Below are 21673 nucleotides of genomic sequence, written 5' to 3' on the forward strand. Positions count from 1 at the left end.
TGGCCTTGTAATATTTTTTATTAGATCATGCAAAGCTCAAATGATGTAGTCCGGCTGGTGCCAGCGTGCGGTTCCCGCATGAGTACAAAGGAGTTCGCCTTGTACGGAAAATGTATGTTTACATTTGCAGCACAATGCATGGTACAGAGGTGCTCACCTTGTAAAAAAATTGTACAGGGGGGTTCACTTTTTATTATTTTTGGAGAAATTATTTTTGCAAAATTGTATGGACATAGTATATAATTAGGTTGGTGTCGCAGTTAACTTTGCAAAAGTAATGCGGTTCTCTTCAATTTGTGTTGCGCTTTACTTTTCCTCAATATGAGATACTCTTGTTCCATTCAAGAAATAATATGGTTCATTTCCGTTTGTGTTGCGGCTCACTTCTGCTAGTGTTGTGGTTCACTTTCGGTTGTCTTGCGGTTGACCCCCCAAAAAAATATGAAGCTGAGAAAATATGTTACAGAAACGACAAAAAAGTATGGCGGTTCACTTCTGGATAGTGTTGCGGTTCACTCTTGTTTGATGTGAAGCGCACTCCACTTCCTCAACTTGGAAAATTTACGTCTGACAAAAAAATCATGAAGTTCAGTTGCCCGTCTATTGTAGTGCGGTTTTCACTGTGAAGTTGTGCGGTCGGCCGTATGATGTTGTTCACCCCGTAAGTGCAAAAAAATTGTTATGGAAGCGAAGAAAAGTAATGTGGTTCACTTCTTGATAGTGTTGTGATTCATTTACACCCGATGTGAAGTGCACTCTACTTTCTCGTCCTTGAAAAAATTTCGTTTGAATAAAAGAAACCATGCAGTTCTCTTACCCGTCTGATGCAGTGCGGTTTTTCGTCCGATGTAGTGCGGTTTTCAGTCGGATGAAGTACGCACGTCGATTTGGGTGTCGCGAAAAACAGAGTGTCCGCATTTTCGTAAATTTGAAATTCCTCTTAAACCTTAGAGAATTAGGAGAGTGTTCTACATGAAAAAGTTGTGCCCCGTCGATATCTTTCCAATGGCGTATCGTTTGAATCATTCCGACCATCGGTTTGTAAAAAATTTGTGAAAAACGGTCGCTGCCACTCGTCGTCCGCCACACGATTTTCAAAATTAACTTAAAACCGTATGGAATCTCAAAAACATTTCAACATATGACAGTTGCGCCTCGTCCATAGCTTTTCAATGGTATATTACACGTCTCGTTTCGACAAACGGTTAAAAATCTGGAACAAAAACAGTACCGAAAATTTCAAAAAAATTGAAAAACAGAACTCCACGATTTAGTAAATATGAAACTTCTCTTAAACTGTAACGAATTAGAGAAAATAATAGATATGAAAAAGATGCACCTCGACGATATCTTTCCAACGGTGTATCATTTGCTTCATTCCGACGAGCGATTTAGAAAAAACGTGAAAAAACAATCGCTGCCACTCGTTATGGGCCACCCCATTTTCAAAATTGCTCTTAAACTGTGAGGAATCTCAAAAAGTGTTCAACATGACGAAGTAGCGCCTAATCCATAGCTTTTGGACGGTATATTACACACCTCACTCCGACAAACGGTTAAAAAACTAAAGCAAAAATGGTATCGAAAAAACACAGCGTGCAATTTTTTGCGATGGGAAGTTCACTCGCCTGAGTACTGCAGCACACTTGGTTCAAATAATGACATGCACTTGTGTTGAGCGTGCAGTGCGGAAGTGTTATCAGAATAGTTATTCTGCTAATATATATATATATATATATATATATATATATATATATATATATATATATATATATATATATATATTCGATGTTGTGGTTATTAGTAATTTTTTCTATAAATTTGGTCAAACTTAAGGAAGTTTGACTTAGGACAAACCTAGAACTTTAAATATTTTGGAACAGATGAAGTACCTCCTTGTGCTTTGTGAGGATTCATCATTTCCCTTGTTACTTGTCTGTAATTCTTTGTTACTACTCCCTCCGTCTTGTAATATAAGAGCGATAGTGTAAAAAAATGCTATTATATTATAGGACGGAAGGAGTATATTGTTGTATATAACATATATAGTTTTTAATTTGAGAATGGAATGGATCTTTCATTCTATCATCTACCAGCATTTCAAATGAGGAAACCTGAATTCATGATTATTTGTTCAGATAGGAGAAGTTTGTATATCATAATTACCGTTCATTATACTCCCTCCTATCCGAGTAGGGAGTTTTGATGCCCAGGCTTATTTGCACCCGGTTAGAAAAAAGAAACGTAAAAAAATAAAAAATAAATTTCAATTTTTTTGTGCAGTAGACAATTTGATATGTAAGGCCCACTTCAAATTTCAAGTCATTTGGACATCTGAGCAGCAAAAAAGTCAAATCGGGCCAAAACAATACATGAACAGTAAACATTTTTATAGACCTCCAATTTGTCTTTTTTGCTTAGAGCTCATCAAATGTCCAAATGATTTAAAAATTGAAGCGGACCTCATTCATCAAATTTTCTAGTGCACAATTTTTTTCTGAATTTTTCTAGTATTTGTTTTAATTTTTTCCATCAGCGCGGGTGCAGACATGGATTTTCACTTCTATCCATATTAATTGTCAATTGTTGCTGATTTAGTACAACATGGATCGGAGGGAGTATTAAATTGACTGCACAAAGGAGTCTTGTGCAACTGGCCTAGTTAGATCCATTCACATCATTCACGGTGAACACATGGGAAACATTGCCTCTGCAAAGTTGCTGACGCCAAACTCGTGAGCGACGCACAGTACATGCATAATTTCGATATTATGCATAGAAGAAACAAGGTATGACGATCGATTTACTTTCTGGTCTACTTTCGATGAGGTTTGTTCACCTTCCGGTCTACTTTGCCGAACGTATTGCTAACGCAGGGAATGACAACCTTGAAAATGAGTCACACATCAGGTCATGGTGTAAAGGGCATGAACATATATACTATCAATCTACCATATCCATGTTCAACTATTTTCGAGACAATACCAGCTGACCACCCTCAATGTACAGAAATATCTACTTGTTGAGGTGTGATGGCTCTGAGCCAATAGCTATGTCGAAACCTGGAGGAATAAAAACGGCATCATCCCATTTCGAGGAGGAGCTATCCTGCAAGCATATACCACTGATTTTGGTAAGGTTATAATATGACATCTAAGGGAAGTAGGGAATCAAATGAAACGAGGTTTGATGAAGTCCATGCAAAGATTCATAAGTGAAGCATTAAACAGCTTCCATATGCAAGATTCTGGAGGAAAAAAGGCACAGTAATGATATGAGATGAGGAAACGGTCCACTGATGTCACAAAACTAGTCTAGCAATGTGATCACATATAATTACGAAAACTTCATGTTAATTTCATGCCTATACTATAGTCTAAAACTACGTTCCAGTCTCTAACTACAGTATTTGTCATGCCCCTTCCATCTAAACAAGGATATGGTTAATTCAACAATATGCTGAAACAATGTTACGGTATTTGTGTACCTTCATTGATGTGATGATATCCTCCAAAGAAGAAACCTGGAAAAGAGAGTGAGTCAACAAATGTGAAGTCAAAATTGTCATTCATAACAAACAAACAAATAAATGTGGCACCTGTGTGTCACCAATCCTAACAGCAGGGATAGGCTTTTGCTGGTCACTAGATGCTCGGTGCAGTGACTTGTCTAAGTCCTCCTAGACAAGTATAAAAAACTAAAGTAAGAAAATATGATAATCAGGTGTACGAAGGAGAATATGATAATCCTGACCTTTCTAAAGAAAACTGGCCGATATCTCTTGTTATCATTCCTTAGAACAAGGCTCCTTGACTGAAAAGCAGGTCAGCGAGTAGGTCAATTGTCTTAAAGATGGAATTCTTACGAGAAAGGAGTTAATATGAAGCAAGACAGTATTGAGCATTAACTAGCTTCTCTACCGAGTGATGCTATAAAATGTAGTAGTTGATCGCGCAGTTTAAATAGGACGACATAGTCAAGATGGTGGTGACATGGTGGCACATAAATGTGCTGATGATGGTGGGGGACTGTGGAGTATGATGGCGCAAGGGGCACAAAGAATCTTGCATTTATTGGGCAATGTCACTGACATATCCACAAACTTCCAGAAGAGCTCAGTGGTTCCTATTCGTTGAGGGCACATCAACTTGGCAAGCATCCTCCACGCCCTACCCACGCCTCGGGCTTCTTTCCCTTTGAAATACTTGGGGCTGCCTCTTTCGGTGTGGCAGCTAAGAAAGGTGATTTTCAATACCTGGAAGACAAGGCGGCTTCCAAGTTGACCACTTGGGATGGGCAAAACATCACTGCTATTGGTCGTTGTGCCCTGGTGAAGTAGGTGCTCTCTTTGCAACTCATCTTCTCCATCACACCGCTCATCTTTCCCCCGTCCACGTTGCACAACATGAACAAAATTGAGAGAGCCTTTCTTTGGAGGGCACGAACAAAACCACCGGTGCTAAGTGCAAGGTGAATTGGAATGCGGTATACCAGCCTAAGGACCTTGGTGGCCTTGGTGTGCTAAACACGGAGTTTGCTCAGGCTCTTCGACCGCGGTGGCTGTGGTTTGTATGGAAAGACCCAACCAAGCTTTGGGTGGGCATGGGAAACCCTTGCGATGAGTTGGACTCCACCTTGTTCTATGCCTCATCGGCCATCTTGTAGGTAATTGCGCAAGGATGCTTTCTGGTATAAGCCATGGGTGCATGACCGCAAGCCAAAGGACATTGCGCCTCTCATCTACAAGGCATCTACTACCTCCGTCCGGGTTTATTGGGCCTTTAAGCCATCCATGTCTGTCCCTGTTTATAAGGCCCCCTGCAGTAACTAGTTTTTTCCGAAGAATCTCTCCCTTCTTTTGCGTTGCTGCATTGGAGCTGGCGCATGGACTTGGCTGATTGGCCATGCATGCACGATGTATGCGCACGCCGTCCATTGCATGCGTCTGGTTAGTTACTAGGCCTAGTTAATAGGGTGGTTCTGGAGTAAATTAAGTTGATTTATTTTCCAAATCTCTAGTTGCGTGCATCTTCTTGGTCTTAGCAATTTGGCTTATGGGCCTAATAAACCCGGACGGAGGGAGTAAAAGAAAAAACTGGAAGGTGCGTGAAGCTCTTAACAACGATGCTTGGGTCTCCAAGATTAGCATCTCATCATCCTTTTCGCTGAATCACTTACGTGAGTTTGTGACCCTTTGGACAACTATCCGTAGATTCCATCTTGACGACAATGCCGAGGATGAGATTGTCTGGAAACACACTGCTAGCAGCCTAGCAGGCAATATACGGCCAAGTCGGCTTATAAAGCGTAATTCCATGGTACTATTCAATCCCCAATGGGATACACTGTGTGGAAGGCTTGGGCACCGCCCAAGGTAAAGTTCTTCGCTTGGTTGGCTATTCAAAACAGGGTATCGACGACGGACAGATTGGAGAAGCGTGGATGGCCTAACCGTGGCCTCTGCCCTCTTTGCAAGCGGGTGCAAGAGTCTATGGACCACCTCTTCTACAAATGCCGCTTCTCCATCCGGCTATGGGGATTGCTCAAAGACTCGCTCCAACTTGTACACATCGACACTTCCTTGTGGCACCTATCGGGCTCCATCAAAGATTCGTGGGTGGGCCTCTCTGACAATTCGATCCCCAATAGGAAAGCGATGGCCTCGCTCACCATGCTCGTTGTCTGGACCATTTGGAGCGAGAGGAATGCATGTGTGTTCCGTCAAGAAGAGTGCTCCACGACGGTGCTTCTCGCCAATATCAAGGAGGCCAAGCTCTGGATCACCGCAGGTGCTACAAAATTGGGTCAAATGATACAGCGAGAGTAGTGTCTAACTGTTGTTTCGAGTTGTTGTGGCACTGTTCGTGTTGTAACGCAGACTAAACTCTATTGCTCTTCTTATTTAATGAACGAGGCAAATCTTTTGCCTCTTTTCAAAAAAAAAACAATGACTAAACCCAAATATTGTTGGCTGTTCTTTGGTAAAAAAAATACTGCGATTAAATCTCAACATGCATGTGTGCACCTAAGAAGATACAAGAATCAATAAACACAGTACTTTGATTTTGTTCATCCTTGGTCTGTGGTTCTCTTACTTTGATACTACTCAACAAATTCTACCATGTACATGAATTCAAAACTATAAAAATAGATGAGGATATTCAAACCTGGAAAACAGGAACTCCTGGAAACCCCTCATTCATAAATTCCCCTCCATCTTGCATCAACTGCAAGATAAAAATGCTAAACTGTTAAGTTATTGCATGAGTGGTTAACTATCATCACAATATAAACGCTCCAAAATGCGAGTGTGAATCAAAATATATCAGCCCAAATGCGTTACAAAAAAAAAGTGCACCAGTGCATGTAGTCTCCAATTAGAGATAAAAAATAGGACAACAAAGAGGTTCAATTCCTTTAAGAAGGAGATGTAAAATGAACACACCTTACTTCACAATGGCTCCACAATTCTCACTAACTGATGAAATGTTATTATTTCCAATAAGGCCTCTATCTTTTATGCTACTTATTGTCACATAAGTCTGGTAGCACTTGCACAAAACAAGGAAAGAAACAATGGAGGCGTAAAGCAGGCAAGCAGCAGAGATGGAATGAACGACAGAACATGCCTTGTCAGTCACATGGTCTCACAATGTTGTCTAGAAATCTATGAAATCCGTTGTCATTTTGTTAGTTGAGAAACTGGCTATCAACCACCCAGTAAAGCACATGGAAATTAGTCAAGGTCACGGATAAGCTGCTGGATCACGAAATCAGTACCGAACATTGAACATGTAAACATACCGTTTTCACCCAGATAGTTAACTTAGCCGTGCCGGAAATGCTATGGATTTGATCTGTCGGATAATAACTAGAGCAAGTAAACAAAGTTTTCCCAACAAAAAATTAGTCTTGCGGTACAGATACTCAGCTGAATATAAGGACCAAGCCCCTTCCCCATTTGAACATTGCAAAACAACTAAAGTGACAGGTCTACCAGGTATCCCAGGGAATTATGCGGATATGTGCTCTCGATATCTTATAGAAAACCGATTAAGAGGGGCAAAGGTGAAGTGTTTAGATGGGTTTATATGGCATCTTGGCGCACTTAAATTCTCAAAGAAATTGTTAAATTGGAGCACTGAAGCATATCTTGTGCTACAGTGAAACTGTTGCAAACAGTGAATAATTGGATGCAATGAAAAATGGAAGCACAGATGGTTGTTTTTCTTTCCAATGAGTATATACATAAATAAAAAGTTAAAACAACAAGGCCAAGTATTTATGTATAATCACAACAAGATCATGTGACCAAAATAATACCGGTTGCAATTTTCTAAAACTCCACTAAGAATATCATCTTGGGTCAACCAACATTTCACAATATCACATAAGGGGAGTATATAATATGATCCGGTAAAATCAATAAGAAGATCAAATTTGCTAATAAATCACATGCACTACCATCTATTTCGAACAAATGTTACCTTAATTGCATTAGCCACCTGAGAAGGATCAGGAAGAAATCTAAATGCCACACCATCAGACTTCAGTTGGATAACCTGAAAACAAAATCATATCATATGTAAATAAGATGCTCCAAAAATAGGTACACATAGAAAACAAGTGACAACGCAGAAGCAGGAGTACATAATTTCCAAAAGATAAATGAACACTAATGACACCTGAATGGGCTTTCTAGTAAACAAGTAGCATCTTCTAAACTAGAAACATTTATAAATTTTGCAAATCCAGTATTTCATATGAAATGCGAACTCGTTTAAATACAAGTAATCAACTTGAGTCAGGACCTTAACTACTAATTAAAAATCTTTCAGAAAAACTAATTCATGAATGCCACCCACAACAAGGCCCTCAAGATATACATGACTAGTGATTTCCAAGAAATATACTCCCACTTAAGGCTTGGAGCATGACATCAAACGATCAGGCAGCTTTAAGTGAACAGATGGAAGTGATGCCCTGACCAAATGACAGATGAATCCCCATTTTAGATATATCAAATTCGCACCCTGCCATGACTTCCATGAGACACGATCACTGTTACAAATTTAATTGGCACGCTAGTCGCTGGACATACAGGATGATTACAGCGCCAAGGCTACTTAGAAAACACACCATTAGAGCATCGCATTCGAGGATTCCGTCGAGCAAAACCTATGGAAACCAAATGCAAGCACCTGACCTTGTTGAGCGCAACAGGTACCACGGTGGAGCCAGCGCGCATATCGTCGTCCATTTGTGCGAGGAGCATATCGGCGTCCTCCCTCCGGAAGCAGAGCATCCCGAGCGCTGGTGGACGCCTCGCGCTTCCGCCCACATCCCCGCCCCCGTGGGTTTTCGACACAAGCATGAATTCCTGGGCGGAGTTAGCGAGAGCGTACACGGGCACCCCGGCGAGCCGGCCCTCGATCTCTGCGACTGGCAGCGCCGCCGACGAAGATGGGGAGGGGATGCGAGCCCATGGCGGCGCAATGGCCCGTGGGAGGGGGAGGGAGGAGACGAAGGAGGTGAGGTGGGTCTGGATGGGGAGGAAGGGGTTTGGATTGTTGGGCTTGCTCAGGCTAGGGTTTGGGGTCGAGGTGGAGGCGGCTTTGTTGAGCCATGGGAAATCGAAAGGCATGGCGGTGGCCGGTGGGGAGATGGAGAGGAACGAAGAGGTGAGCACGGACGAGACGACGAGTCGACGAGCACAAGGGTTTTGGAGAGAATTCTCCGGTCGTTCCACCGTCAAGATGCTGGTGGCAAGGTGAAATGTCTTCATATGTTTTTTCTTTTCTTTTAAACTTTCTATCTATCTGGCGACTACTACGCGCGGGCGCACCGGCCAAAAATACTTCCTATCTATCTGGCGACTACTACGCGCCGGCGCACCAGCCGAAATTTTCGGCCGGTCAACGCCCTAGCGTTGGATACAGCCAGATGTAACCGTCAGATCCAGAGAAAAAAAACCTCGCTCATGTACAACTCCGTGTCCTCTGACTGCCCTCGCTAGCAGCTCGCGGAGCCGCTCGTCTGCGGGCTCGCCGGAGCCGCTCGTCGGCGCGCACGTCGGAGCTGCTCGTCGGCGCGCACGCCGGAGCCGATTGCCGGTTGTAGCACCAGTGCTCACTGGTCCACCCCCAACGCAGCAATTTGTAGTGTCGGTTCGAGCAAAAAATTGGCCTCCGATTTGCAGCCTTTTCCTTGAAATTAATCGTTGTAGCGGTTTGCACACGACGTGGTAGCAACAAATTTGCTGGTTACAACAAAATAAATTTGTTGGTTCCAACAGAAAAATCAGAAGGGATGGTAGCAAAAATCAGATATAATGGTAGCAAACAAAAAGACGATGGTAACAAATTTGAAGTGGTTCTAGGAAAAAAGATGGATCTGGCAAAGATTCAAATACGGTGGTAGCAAAAAACGAAGACGGTGGTAGCACAAAACAAAGGTGGTGGTAACAAAAAAAATCGAAGTGGTTCCAGATACATCCAGCAAAAAAATCGAAAAAATAGGGTTGTAGCAAAAATCAAAGACGGTGGTAACAAATATTTGGACTAGTTGTAGCAAAAACAATCACTCCGAAAAAATGGCGGCCACACCGTGCTCGCCGTCTTGCTGGTTGCAGCTCCCCGCAATGCCGGTTCAAACACAGTGTGTCGTCGCTGCTCTGGAACGGCTGGTGCCATCTCCCCCGCGGTGCTGGTTGTAGCTCTCTGTGTAGCTGGTTCCAGCAAAAAAGCGGTGTGTATGTAACATCGCCATTCACTGGTTCCAACCCATGACCGCCAACATCTCCTCGGCCCCCACCGTAGCAGCTCCATTCCCGTGCAACAGCGCGCAACCCCCATCAGTGCGGGGGGTCGAAGCTCATGGCGGATAGGATTGAAGAAGGTTGTGCGTGCTGTGTTGGGGATCGTAGCAGAAATTTAAAATTTTCTACGCATCACCAAGATCAATCTATGGAGTAATCTAGCAACGAGGGGAAGGGGAGTGCATCTACATACCCTTGTAGATCGCTAAGCGGAAGCGTTGTAAGAACGCGGATGAAGGAGTCGTACTCATAGCGATTCAGATCGCGGTTGATTCCGATCTAAGCGCCGAACCACGGCGCCTCCGTGTTCAACACACGTGCAGCCCGGTGACGTCTCCCACGCATTGATCCAGCAAGGGAAGAAGGAGAGGTTGGGAAAGACTCCGTCCAGCAGCAGCACGACGGCGTGGTGGTGGTGGAGGAGCGCGAACTCCAACAGGGCTTCGCCAAGCACTACGAGAGACGAGGAGGGAGAGAGGTAGGGCTGCGCCAAGAGAGAGATCAAATCGTATGTTGGGCAGCCCCCATACCTCAAGTATATATAGGGGGAGGGGAGGGGGCTGCGCCCCCTCTAGGGTTCCCACCCCAAGGTGTGCGGCAGCCCCAGATCCCATCTAGGGTGGCGGCCACAAGGGGGAGAGGGGGAGGCGCACCTGGGGTGGGCCTTAGGGCCCATCTGCCCTAGGGTTTGCCCCCTTCCCCTCTTGGGGGCGCCTTGGGCCTTGGTGGGGGGGCGCACCAGCCCACCTGGGGCTGGTCCCCTCCCACACTTGGCCCACGCAGCCTTCTAGGGCTGGTGGCCCCACCTGGTGGACCCCCGGGACCCTCCCGGTGGTCCCGGTACGTTACCGATAGCACCCGAAACTTTTCCGGTGACCAAAACAGAACTTTCCATATATAAATCTTTACCTTCAGACTATTCCGGAACTCCTCGCGACGTCCAGGATCTCATCCGAGACTCCGAACAACATTCGGTAACCGCGTACATACTTTCCCTATAACCCTAGCATCATCGAACCTTAAGTGTGTAGACCCTACGGGCTCGGGGGTCATGCAGACATGGCCGAGACAACTCTCCGGTCAATAACCAACAGCGGGATCTGGATACCCATGTTGGCTCCCACATGCTCCACGATGATCTCATCGGATGAATCACGATGTCAAGGATTCAATCAATCCCGTATACAATTCCCTTTGTCTATCGGTACGATACTTGCCCGAGATTCGATCATCGGTATCCCGATACCTTGTTCAATCTCATTACCGGCAAGTCTCTTTACTCGTTCCGTAACACATCATCCCGTGATCAACTCCTTGGTCACATTGTGCACATTATGATGATGTCCTACTGAGTGGGCCCAGAGATACCTCTCTGTTACACGGAGTGACAAATCCCAGTCTCGATTCGTGCCAACCCAACAGACACTTTCGGAGATACCCGTAGTGCACCTTTATAGCCACCCAGTTACGTTGTGACGTTTGGCACACCCAAAGCACTCCTACGGTATCCGGGAGTTGCACAATTTCATGGTCTAAGGAAATGATACTTGACATTAGAAAAGCTTTAGCATACGAACTACACGATCTTGTGCTAGGCTTAGGATTAGGTCTTGTCCATCACATCATTCTCCTAATGATGTGATCCCGTTATCAACGACATCCAATGTCCATGGTCAGGAAACCGTAACCATCTATTGATCAACGAGCTAGTCAACTAGAGGCTTACTAGGGACATGGTGTTGTCTATGTATCCACACATGTATCTGAGTTTCCTATCAATACAATTCTAGCATGGATAATAAACGATTATCATGAACAATGAAATATAATATAATAATAACTAATTTATTATTGCCTCTAGGGCATATTTCCAACAGTCTCCCACTTGCACTAGAGTCAATAATCTAGTTCACATCTCCATGTGATTAACACTCACAGGTCACATGGCCATGTGACCAACATCCAAAGAGTTTACTAGAGTCAATAATCTAGTTCACATCACTATGTGATTAACACTCAATGAGTTCTGGGTTTGATCATGTTATGCTTGTGAGAGAGGTTGTAGTCAACGGGTCTGCAATATTCAGATCCTTATGTATTTCGCAAAACTTTATGTCATATCGTAGATGCTGCTACCATGTTCCACTTGGAGCTATTCCAAATTGTTGCTCCATTATATGTATCCGGTATCTCTACTCAGAGCTATCCGGATAGGTGTTAAGCTTGCATCGACGTAACTCTTTACGTCGAACTCTTTATCACCTCCATAACCGAGAAACATTTCCTTATTCCTCTAAGGATAATTTTGACTGCTATCTGGTGATCCACTCCTAGATCACCTTTGTACCCTCTTGCCAGGCATGTGGCAAGGCACACATCTGGTGCGGTACTCAGCATGGCATACCGTATAGAGCCTATGACAAAAGCATAGGGGACGACCTTCGTCCTTCCTCTTTCTTCTGTCGTGGTCAATCTTTGAGTCTTACTCAACTTCACACCTTACAACTCAGGTAAGAATCCCTTCTTTGACTGATCTATTTTGAACTCCTTCAAAATCATGTCAAGGTGTGCGTTCTTTGAAAGTATCATCAGGCGTCTTGATCTATCTCTATAGATCTTGATGCCCATTATGTAAGCAGCTTTATCCATGTCTTCCTTTGAAAAACACTCTTCAAACAACCGTTTATGCTTCCAGAAATTCTACATTATTTCGGATCAACAATATGTCATCCACATATACTTATCAGAAATGTTGTAGTGCTCCCACTCACTTTCTTGTAAATACAAGTTTCTAGCAAACATTTATAAACCTAAAAGCTTTGATCACTCCATCAAAGCATATATTCTGACTCCGAGATGCTTGCTCTAGTCCATAGAAGGATCGCTGGAGCCAGCATACCTTTTAGCATCCTTAGGATCGACAAAACTTTGATTGTATCACATACAACTCTTTCTTATGAAAAACTGGTAAGAAAACTTGTTTTTGACATCCATCTGTCAGATTTCATAATCGAAAAATACAGCTAATGCTAACATGATTCCGACGGACTTAAGCATCGCTACGGGTGAGAAATTCTCATCGTAGTCAACTCCTTGAACTTGTGAAAAGGCTCTTTCCCACAAGTCGAGCTTCATAGACGGTAACATTACCGCCCACGTCCGTCTTCTTCTTAAAGATCCATTTATCTCAATGGCTTGCCGATCATTGGGCAAGTCCACCAAAGTCCATACTTTGTTCTGATACATGGATCCTATCTCGGATTTCATGGCTTCTAACCATTTGTCGGAATACGGGCCCACCATCGCTTCTCCATAGCTCGTAGGTTCATTGTTGTCTAACAACATGATATCTAAGACAGGATTACCGTACCACTCAGGAGTAGTACATATCCTTGTCGACCTATGAGGTTCGATAGCAACTTGATCCGAAGCTTCATGATCACTATCATTAACTTCCTCTCCAACAGACGTAGGCACCACAGAAAACATCTTTCTGTGTTGCATCACTCTCTGGTTGAAATAAAGGTTCGACAACCTCATCAAGTTCTATCTTCCTCCCACTCAATTCTTTCAAGAGAAACTCCTTCTCGAGAAAGGACCCGTTCTTAGCGACAAACAATTTGCCCTCGGATCTGAGATAGAAGGTGTACCCAACTGTCACCTTTGGGTATCCTATGAAGATGTGTTTGTCCGCTTTGGGTTCGAGCTTCTCCGGCTGAAGCCTTAAGCATCGCAGCCCCAAACATTAAGAAACGACAACTTTGGTTTCTTGCCAAAGCAATGTTCACACAACGTCGTCTCAACGGACTTAGATGGTGCCCTATCTAAAGTGAGTGCAGCTGTCTCTAACGCATAACCTCAAAATGAAATGGTAGATCGGTAAGAGACATCATAGATCGCACCATATCTCATAAGGTTCGATTACAACGTCCGGACACACCATAACCTAGTGGTGTTCCAGGTGGCTTCAACTGTGAAACAATTCCACAATGTCTTAAGTGATTGCCAAACTCATAACTCAGAAATTCTCATCGATCAGATCATAGGAATTTGATCTTCTTGTTATGATGATTCTTAACTTCACTCTGAAATCGCTTGAACTTTTCAAACATTTCAGACTTGTGCTTCATTGAGTAAATATACCTATATCTACTCAAATCGTCAGTGAAGATGAGAAAATAGTGATATCCACCGCACGCTTCAATTCTCATTGGATCACACGCATCAGCATGTACGATTTCCAACAAGTCACTTGCCCGTTTCATTGTACCTAAAAACGGGGTCTTAGTCATCCTGCCCATGAGGCATGGCTCGCATGTGTCAAGCAATTCAAAATCAAGTGACTCCAAACATCCATCGACATGGAGTTTCTTCATGCATCTTACGCCAATATGACCTAAGAGGCAATGCCACAAGAAAGTGGTACTATCATTATTAACTCTACATCTTTTGGCGTGAACATGTGTATTACCACGACCGAGATTCAATGAACCATTCACATAGGGTGCATGACCATGAAAGGTATTATTCATGTAAACAGAATAACCATTATTTTCTAACTTAAATGAATAAACGTATTGCTATGAACATGATCTAATCATATTCATGCTCAACGTAGACACCTGATAACATTTATCTAGGTTCAATACTAATCCCGAAGGCAGATGGAGCGTGCGATGGTGATCTCATCAACTTTGGAAACACTTCCAACACACATCGTCACCTCGCCCTTAGCCAGTCTCCGTTTAGTCCGTAGCTTTTGCTTCAAGTCACCAATAATAGTAACTGAACCGGTATCCAATACCCAGGTGCTACCAGGAGTACTAGTGAGGTACACATTAATAACACGTATATACTTTGTTGAAGTTGCCATCCTTCTTATCTACCATGTATTTGGGGTAGTTCCGCTACCAGTGACCGTTCCCCTTACAGTAGAAGCACTTAGTCTCGGGTTTGGGTTCAACTTTGGGTTCCTTCACTTGAGCGGCAACTGGTTTGCCATTCATGAAGTTTCCCTTCTATCCCTTGCCCTTCTTGAAACTAGTGGTCTTGTTAAACCATCAACACTTGATGCTCCTTCTTGATTTCTACCTTTTGCGGTCTTGAGCACCGCGAACAGCTCCGGGATCGACTCCATCCCTTGCATGTCATAGTTCATCACGAAGATCTAGTAGCTTAGTGATAGTGGCTAGAGAACTCTATCAATCACTAACTTATCTGGAAGTTTAACTCCCACTTGATTTAAGTGATTGTAGCACCTAGACATTCTGAGCACATGCTCACTAGCTGAGCTATTCTCCTCCATCTTGTTGGCAAAAGAACTTGTCAGAGGTCTCATACCTCTCAACACAGGCATGAGCCTAAAATCCCAATTTCAGCTCTTGGAACATCTCATATGTCCTATGGCGTTCAAAACGTCATTGGAATCCAGATTCTAAGCCGTAAAGTATGGTGCACTAAACTATCAAGTAGTCATCAGGATGTGTCTGTCAGGTGTTCACAACATCCACAGACGACGTTGTAGGGGTTTGCACATCGAGCGGTGCATCAAAGACATAAGCCTTCTGTGTAGCAGTGAGGACACTCCTCGGACTATGGACCCAGTCTGCATCATTGCTTACAATATCTTTCAACTTAGTCTTTCTCTAGGAACGTATTGAAACAGGGAGCTACAACATGAGCTATTTATCTACAACATATTTGCAAAGACAATTTAGACTATGTTCATGATAATTAAGTCCATCTAATCAAATTATTTAATGAACTCTCACTCAGATAGACATCCCTCTAGTCATCTAAGTGATACATGATCTGAGTCAACTAGGCCGTGTCCGATCATCACGTGAGACGGACTAGTCATCATTGGTGAACATCTTCATGTTGATCGTATCTTCTATACGACTCATGTTCGACCTTTCGGTCTTCCGTGTTCTGAGGCCATGTCTGTACATGCTAGGCTCGTCAAGTCAACCTAAGTGTATTGTGTGTGTAAATCTGGCTTACACCCGTTGTATTCGAACGTTAGAATCTATCACACCCGATCATCACGTGGTGCTTCGAAACAACGAACCTTCGCAACGGTGCACAGTTAGGGGGAACACTTTCTTGAAATTATTGCGAGGGATCATCTTATTTAAGCTACCATCGTTCTAAGCAAATAAGATGTAAAACATGATAAACATCACATGCAATCAAATAGTGACATGATATGGCCAATATCATTTTGCTCCTTTTGATCTCCATCTTCGGGGCGCCATGATCATCATCGTCACCGGCATGACACCATGATCTCCATCATCGTGTCTTCATGAAGTCGTCTCATCAACTATTACTTCTACTACTATGGCTAATGGTTTAGCAATAAAGTAAAGTAATTACATGACGTTTAAGTTAACATGCATGTCATAAATAAATTAAGACAACTCCTATGGCTCCTGCCGATTGTCATACTCATCGACATGCAAGTCGTGATTCCTATTACAAGAACATGATCAATCTCATACATCACATATATCATTCATCACATCCTTTTGGCCATATCACATCACAAGGCATATGCTGCAAAAACAAGTTAGACGTCCTCTAATTGTTGTTGCAAATTTTTACGTGGCTGCTATAGGTTTCTAGCAAGAACGTTTCTTACCTACGCCAAAACCACAATGTGATATGCCAATTTCTATTTACCCTTCATAAGGACCCTTTTCATCGAATCCGATCCGACTAAAGTGGGAGAGACAGACACCCGCTAGCCACCTTATGCAACTAGTGCATGTCAGTCGGTGGAACCTGTCTCACGTAAGAGTACGTGTAAGGTCGGTCTGGGCCGCTTCATCCCACGATGCCGCCGAATCAAGATAAGACTAGTAACAGCAAGTAAATTGACAAAATCGACGCCCACAACAACTTGTGTTCTACTCGTGCATAGAAACTACACATAGACCTAGCTCATGATGCCACTATTGGGGATCGTAGCAGAAATTCAAAATTTTCTACGCATCACCAAGATCAATCTATGGAGTAATCTAGCAACGAGGGGAAGGGGAGTGCATCTACATACCCTTGTAGATCGCTAAGCGGAAGCGTTGCAAGAACGCGGATGAAGGAGTCATACTCGTAGCGATTCAGATCGCGGTTGATTTTGATCTAAGCGCCGAACCACGGTGCCTCCGCGTTCAACACACGTGCAGCCTGGTGACGTCTCCCACTCCTTGATCCAGCAAGGGGAGAAGGAGAGGTTGGGGAAGACTCCGTCCAGCAGCAGCACGACGGTGTGGTGGTGGTGGAGGAGCGCGGAACTCCAGCAGGGCTTCGCCAAGCACTACGAGAGACGAGGAGGGAGAGAGGTAGGGCTGCGCCAAGAGAGAGATCAAATCGTATGTTGGGCAGCCCCCATACCTCAAGTATATATAGGGGGAGGGGAGGGGGCTGCGCCCCCTCTAGGGTTCCCACCCCAAGGTGTGCGGCAGCCCCAGATCCCATCTAGGGTGGCGGCCACAAGGGGGAGAGGGGGAGGCGCACCTGGGGTGGGCCTTAGGGCCCATCTGCCCTAGGGTTTGCCCCTTCCCCTCTTGGAGGCGCCTTGGGCCTTGGTGGGGGGCGCAACGGCCCACCTGGGGCTGGTCCCCTCCCACACTTGGCCCACGCAGCCTTCTAGGGCTGGTGGCCCCACCTGGTGGACCCCCGGGACCCTCCTGGTGGTCCCGGTATGTTACCGATAGCACCCGAAACTTTTCCGGTGACCAAAATGGAACTTCCCATATATAAATATTTACCTCCGGACCATTCCGGAACTCCTCGCGACGTCCAGGATCTCATCCGGGACTCCTAACAACATTCGATAACCACGTTCATACTTCCCCTATAACCCTAGTGTCATCCAACCTTAAGTGTGTAGACCCTACGGGCTCGGGAGTCATGCAGACATGGCCGAGACAACTCTCCGGTCAATAACCAACAGCGGGATCTGGATACCCATGTTGGCTCCCACATGCTCCACAATGATCTCATCGGATGAACCACGATGTCAAGGATTCAATCAATCCCGTATACAGTTCCCTTTGTCTATCGGTACGATACTTGCCCGAGATTTGATCGTCGGTATCCCGATACCTTGTTCAATCTCGTTACCGGCAAGTCTCTTTACTCGTTCCGCAACACATCATCCCGTGATCAACTCCTTTGTCACATTGTGCACATTATGATGATGTCCTACCGAGTGGGCCCAGAGATACCTCTCCGTTACACGGAGTGACAAATCCCAGTCTCGATTCTTGCCAACCCAACAGACACTTTCGGAGATACCCGTAGTGCACCTTTATAGCCACCCAGTTACGTTGTGACATTTGGCACACCCAAAGCACTCCTATGGTATCCGGGAGTTGCACAATCTCATGGTCTAAGGAAATGATACTTGACATTAGAAAAGCTTTAGCATACGAACTACACGATCTTGTGCTAGGCTTAGGATTGGGTCTTGTCCATCACATCATTCTCCTAATGATGTGATCCCGTTATCAACGACATCCAATGTCCATGGTCAGGAAACCGTAACCATCTATCGATCAACGAGCTAGTCAACTAGAGGCTTACTAGGGACATGGTGTTGTCTATGTATCCACACATGTATCTGAGTTTCCTATCAATACAATTCTAGCATGGATAATAAACGATTATCATGAACAATGAAATATAATATAATAATAACTAATTTGTTATTGCCTCTAGGGCATATTTCCAACATGCTGATGGTGGTGGATGGCTTGATGGTGCCAAAGATTCAGCACGCACGCGAGCTTTTTCTATGGCCAAGATGAAAAGAATGGAGCAGCAAAGAGACAGAGGAGGAAGAAAGGTCCTAGTTCCCCTCCTTGTGAAGAGATAAGGATGATTGTGTGTGGTGGGAAGTGGGCCACGTGATGACTAGAGTTGGTTGGGTCACGGCCGAATCGAGGGTCGTACGATCTAGCTTTAGTCAACAACGGCGTGCAGCCGGCGGAACGATTCGGCCGGCGCGCCGATAGGGAACGTTTCCCTATCTATATTTATTACTCGCCTTTGGCACGAAAATTAGCACAAGACTGGTCACAAATTAGAGTTGTTAGCCATGGCTTTGAAAGTTTTCTCTGCGATACCCTTTAACAAACACGGTTGGCTGATTCACAGTTAGAAACGGTTAGCTTACGATGACCGTATAAGACAGAATATATGAAGCTGATTGCTACCACGTCTTGGATTTTAAGACTATCTAGAAACTTTAGACGTCTAAAATTTGGAAGAGGAGGGAGTATTTATGATCAGATCTGTCATGACAGTACAAAGAATATGAGAAATAAAAAAAATTATAAATAGGCTTGTGGACCACCTAGCGACAACTATAAGCACTAGAGCGAGTTGAAACTGTGTCATCATCATTGCCCCTCACTCAATAGAGGGAAGAAAACATTTTTGTAGTAACCAGTTGGGAAGTAGTTGTGCTAAGCCCACATATGACCAACGCAACAGAACATCAACCGTCGTGGATGAATAGGAACGTAGATCGGAAGGATCAAACCTGTAAACACACAAACAAAGAAAAATAAAAACCGAATCCAACCAGATCTACCGAAGCCTCGCACCAACTGAAACCCACGAGATCAAACGGGTACACTCCCCCACACGTACTCTGACGATACTAGACGCACCACCGGGATAGGGATCAGATGTGGAAAACATTATTCTCACTAAGAACATCACCGCCGTCACATAGCCCCACACTGAACCAAACAAGAATAAGGGGGTCCCTCCCATCAGTGAGGGGTTGGGTTCCTCCGGACCACCAATGTCCAAAGGCCACCAAAGACGAGGCAGAACAGCGGTGACCGAACAGGAATAGGGAAAAACCTAATCGCCTGGTAGTCACCTTGTAGGAAGGATGAAATGACGAACCAACCTGTGGTTGGATGGTTAGAGGGACAGTGGTATCCCCAGCCCACCAGGGTTCAAGTCCTCGTGCTTGCATTATTCTGGATTTATTTCAAGATTCTGGCGATGCAATTTCAGTGGGAGGACATGTTTCCGTCGACGACGAGGCCCCTACGGTGACTTCTTAAATCTCAAAATGATATGCCGGCTCAGTCTCTCGAAGGTGCTCATAGGGGTGAGTGTATGCGCGTATGTAGGAGCGCTTGTGTCTGTACTGTGTTCAAAAAAAAGAGGAAGGGTGAAATGACTAAGGAAAGTTCCTATGGGATGTTTTGGCATTTGGTATTTTGGTGCCTCCCGATGAAGGAAGATTAATTAACGATTGCTAGACCCAAAAAATGAGCTTAGCCCCGAAAAACTCTACAGGGACTCACCATGGCGGGAATGTTATAACAACGTCTACAACTGGAACCCTCACACCCACCACAAACATCCGGATGGCTGGCCGAACGCAAAAACGCCCCCAACAGGGTGCCCCATAGCTAGCCCCAATGCCCGGGCTGACCGACACTCCCCATATCCGGCACATATCTTAGGCCGATATAGGGAGGCCCGGGCACTGAAGGAAATATGCCCTAGAGGCAATAATAAAGTTGTTATTTATATTTCCTTATATCATGATAAATGTTTATTATTCATGCTAGAATTGTATTAACCGGAAACTTAGTACATGTGTGAATACATAGACAAACAGAGTGTCCCTAGTATGCATCTACTTGACTAGCTCGTTAATCAAAGATGGTTAAGTTTCCTAGCCATAGACATGTGTTGTCATTTGATGAACGAGATCACATCAATAGAGAATGATGTGATGGACAAGACCCATCCGTTAGCTTAGCACTATGATCGTTTAGTTTGTTGTTATTGCTTTCTTCATAACTTATACATGTTCCTATGACTATGAGATTATGCAACTCCTGAATACCGGAGGAACACTTAGTGTGCTATCAAATGTCACAACGTAACTAGGTGATTATAAAGATGCTCTACATGTGTCTCCCATGGTGTTTATTGAGTTTTCATAGATCGAGATTAGGTTTTGTCACTCTGAGTATCGGAGAGGTATCTATGGGCCCTCTCGGTAATGCACATCACTATAAACCTTGCAAGCAATGTCACTAATTAGTTAGTTGTGGAATGATGCATTATGGAACGAGTAAAGAGACTTGCCGGTAACGAGATTGAACTAGGTATGTGGATACCGACGATCGAATCTCGGGCTAGTAACATACCGGTGACAAAGGGAACAACATATGTTGTTATGCGGTTTGACCGATAAAGATCTTCGTAGAATATGTGGGAGCCAATATGAGCATCCAGGTTCCGCTATTGGTTATTGACCGGAGATGTGTCTCGGTCATGTCCACATAGTTCTCGAACCCATACGGTCCGCACGCTTAACGTTCGATGGCGATTTGTAGTATGAGTTTATGTGATTTGATGTACCGAAGGTTGTTCGGAGTCTCGGATGAGATCACGGACATGACGAGGAGTCTCAAAATGGTTGAGACATAAAGATCGGTATATTGGACCATGTTATTCGGACACCGGAAGAGTTCCGGAGAGTTTTGGATAAAACTGGAGTGTCGGTGGGGTTATCGGAACCCCTAGGGGAACTAATGGGCCTCTATGGGCCTTAGAGGGAAGATAGGAAGGGCCAGGAGGGGCTGGTCGCGCGCCCCCCTTCGGTACGAATTGGACTAGGGGAAGGGGCGGCACCCCCCTTTCCTTCCCTCCCCCCTCTTCCTTCCTTCCCCCTCTCTCCCTCTTGGTGGAATCCTACTAGGACTTGGAGTCCTAGTAGGACTCCCCTCCTTGGGCACGCCCCCTAGGGTCGGCCAGCCTCCTCCCTCCCTCCTTTATATACATTGGGAAGGGGCACCCTAGAACACACAA

The 21673-nt window shown here is 44.5% G+C and overlaps 1 protein-coding gene across 1 annotated transcript; it reads right to left on the reverse strand.

The window, feature by feature from the left end:
* Positions 1-2864: 2864 nt before the first annotated feature.
* Positions 2865-8744, reverse strand: LOC123062067 (protein TIC 22-like, chloroplastic). Its single transcript, XM_044485397.1, has 7 exons — positions 8207-8744; positions 7488-7562; positions 6168-6227; positions 3754-3813; positions 3599-3679; positions 3488-3523; positions 2865-3108 (listed from the first exon to the last, which is right to left on the reverse strand). The coding sequence occupies exons 1-7, from the start codon at positions 8642-8644 to the stop codon at positions 3016-3018; spliced, it is 843 nt and encodes a 280-aa protein (XP_044341332.1). The 5' UTR covers positions 8645-8744; the 3' UTR covers positions 2865-3015.
* Between the last annotated feature and the right edge of the window lie 12929 nt (positions 8745-21673).

This window comes from Triticum aestivum, chromosome 3A, assembly GCF_018294505.1.
Source record: "Triticum aestivum cultivar Chinese Spring chromosome 3A, IWGSC CS RefSeq v2.1, whole genome shotgun sequence".
NCBI classification, from domain to species: domain Eukaryota; kingdom Viridiplantae; phylum Streptophyta; class Magnoliopsida; order Poales; family Poaceae; genus Triticum; species Triticum aestivum.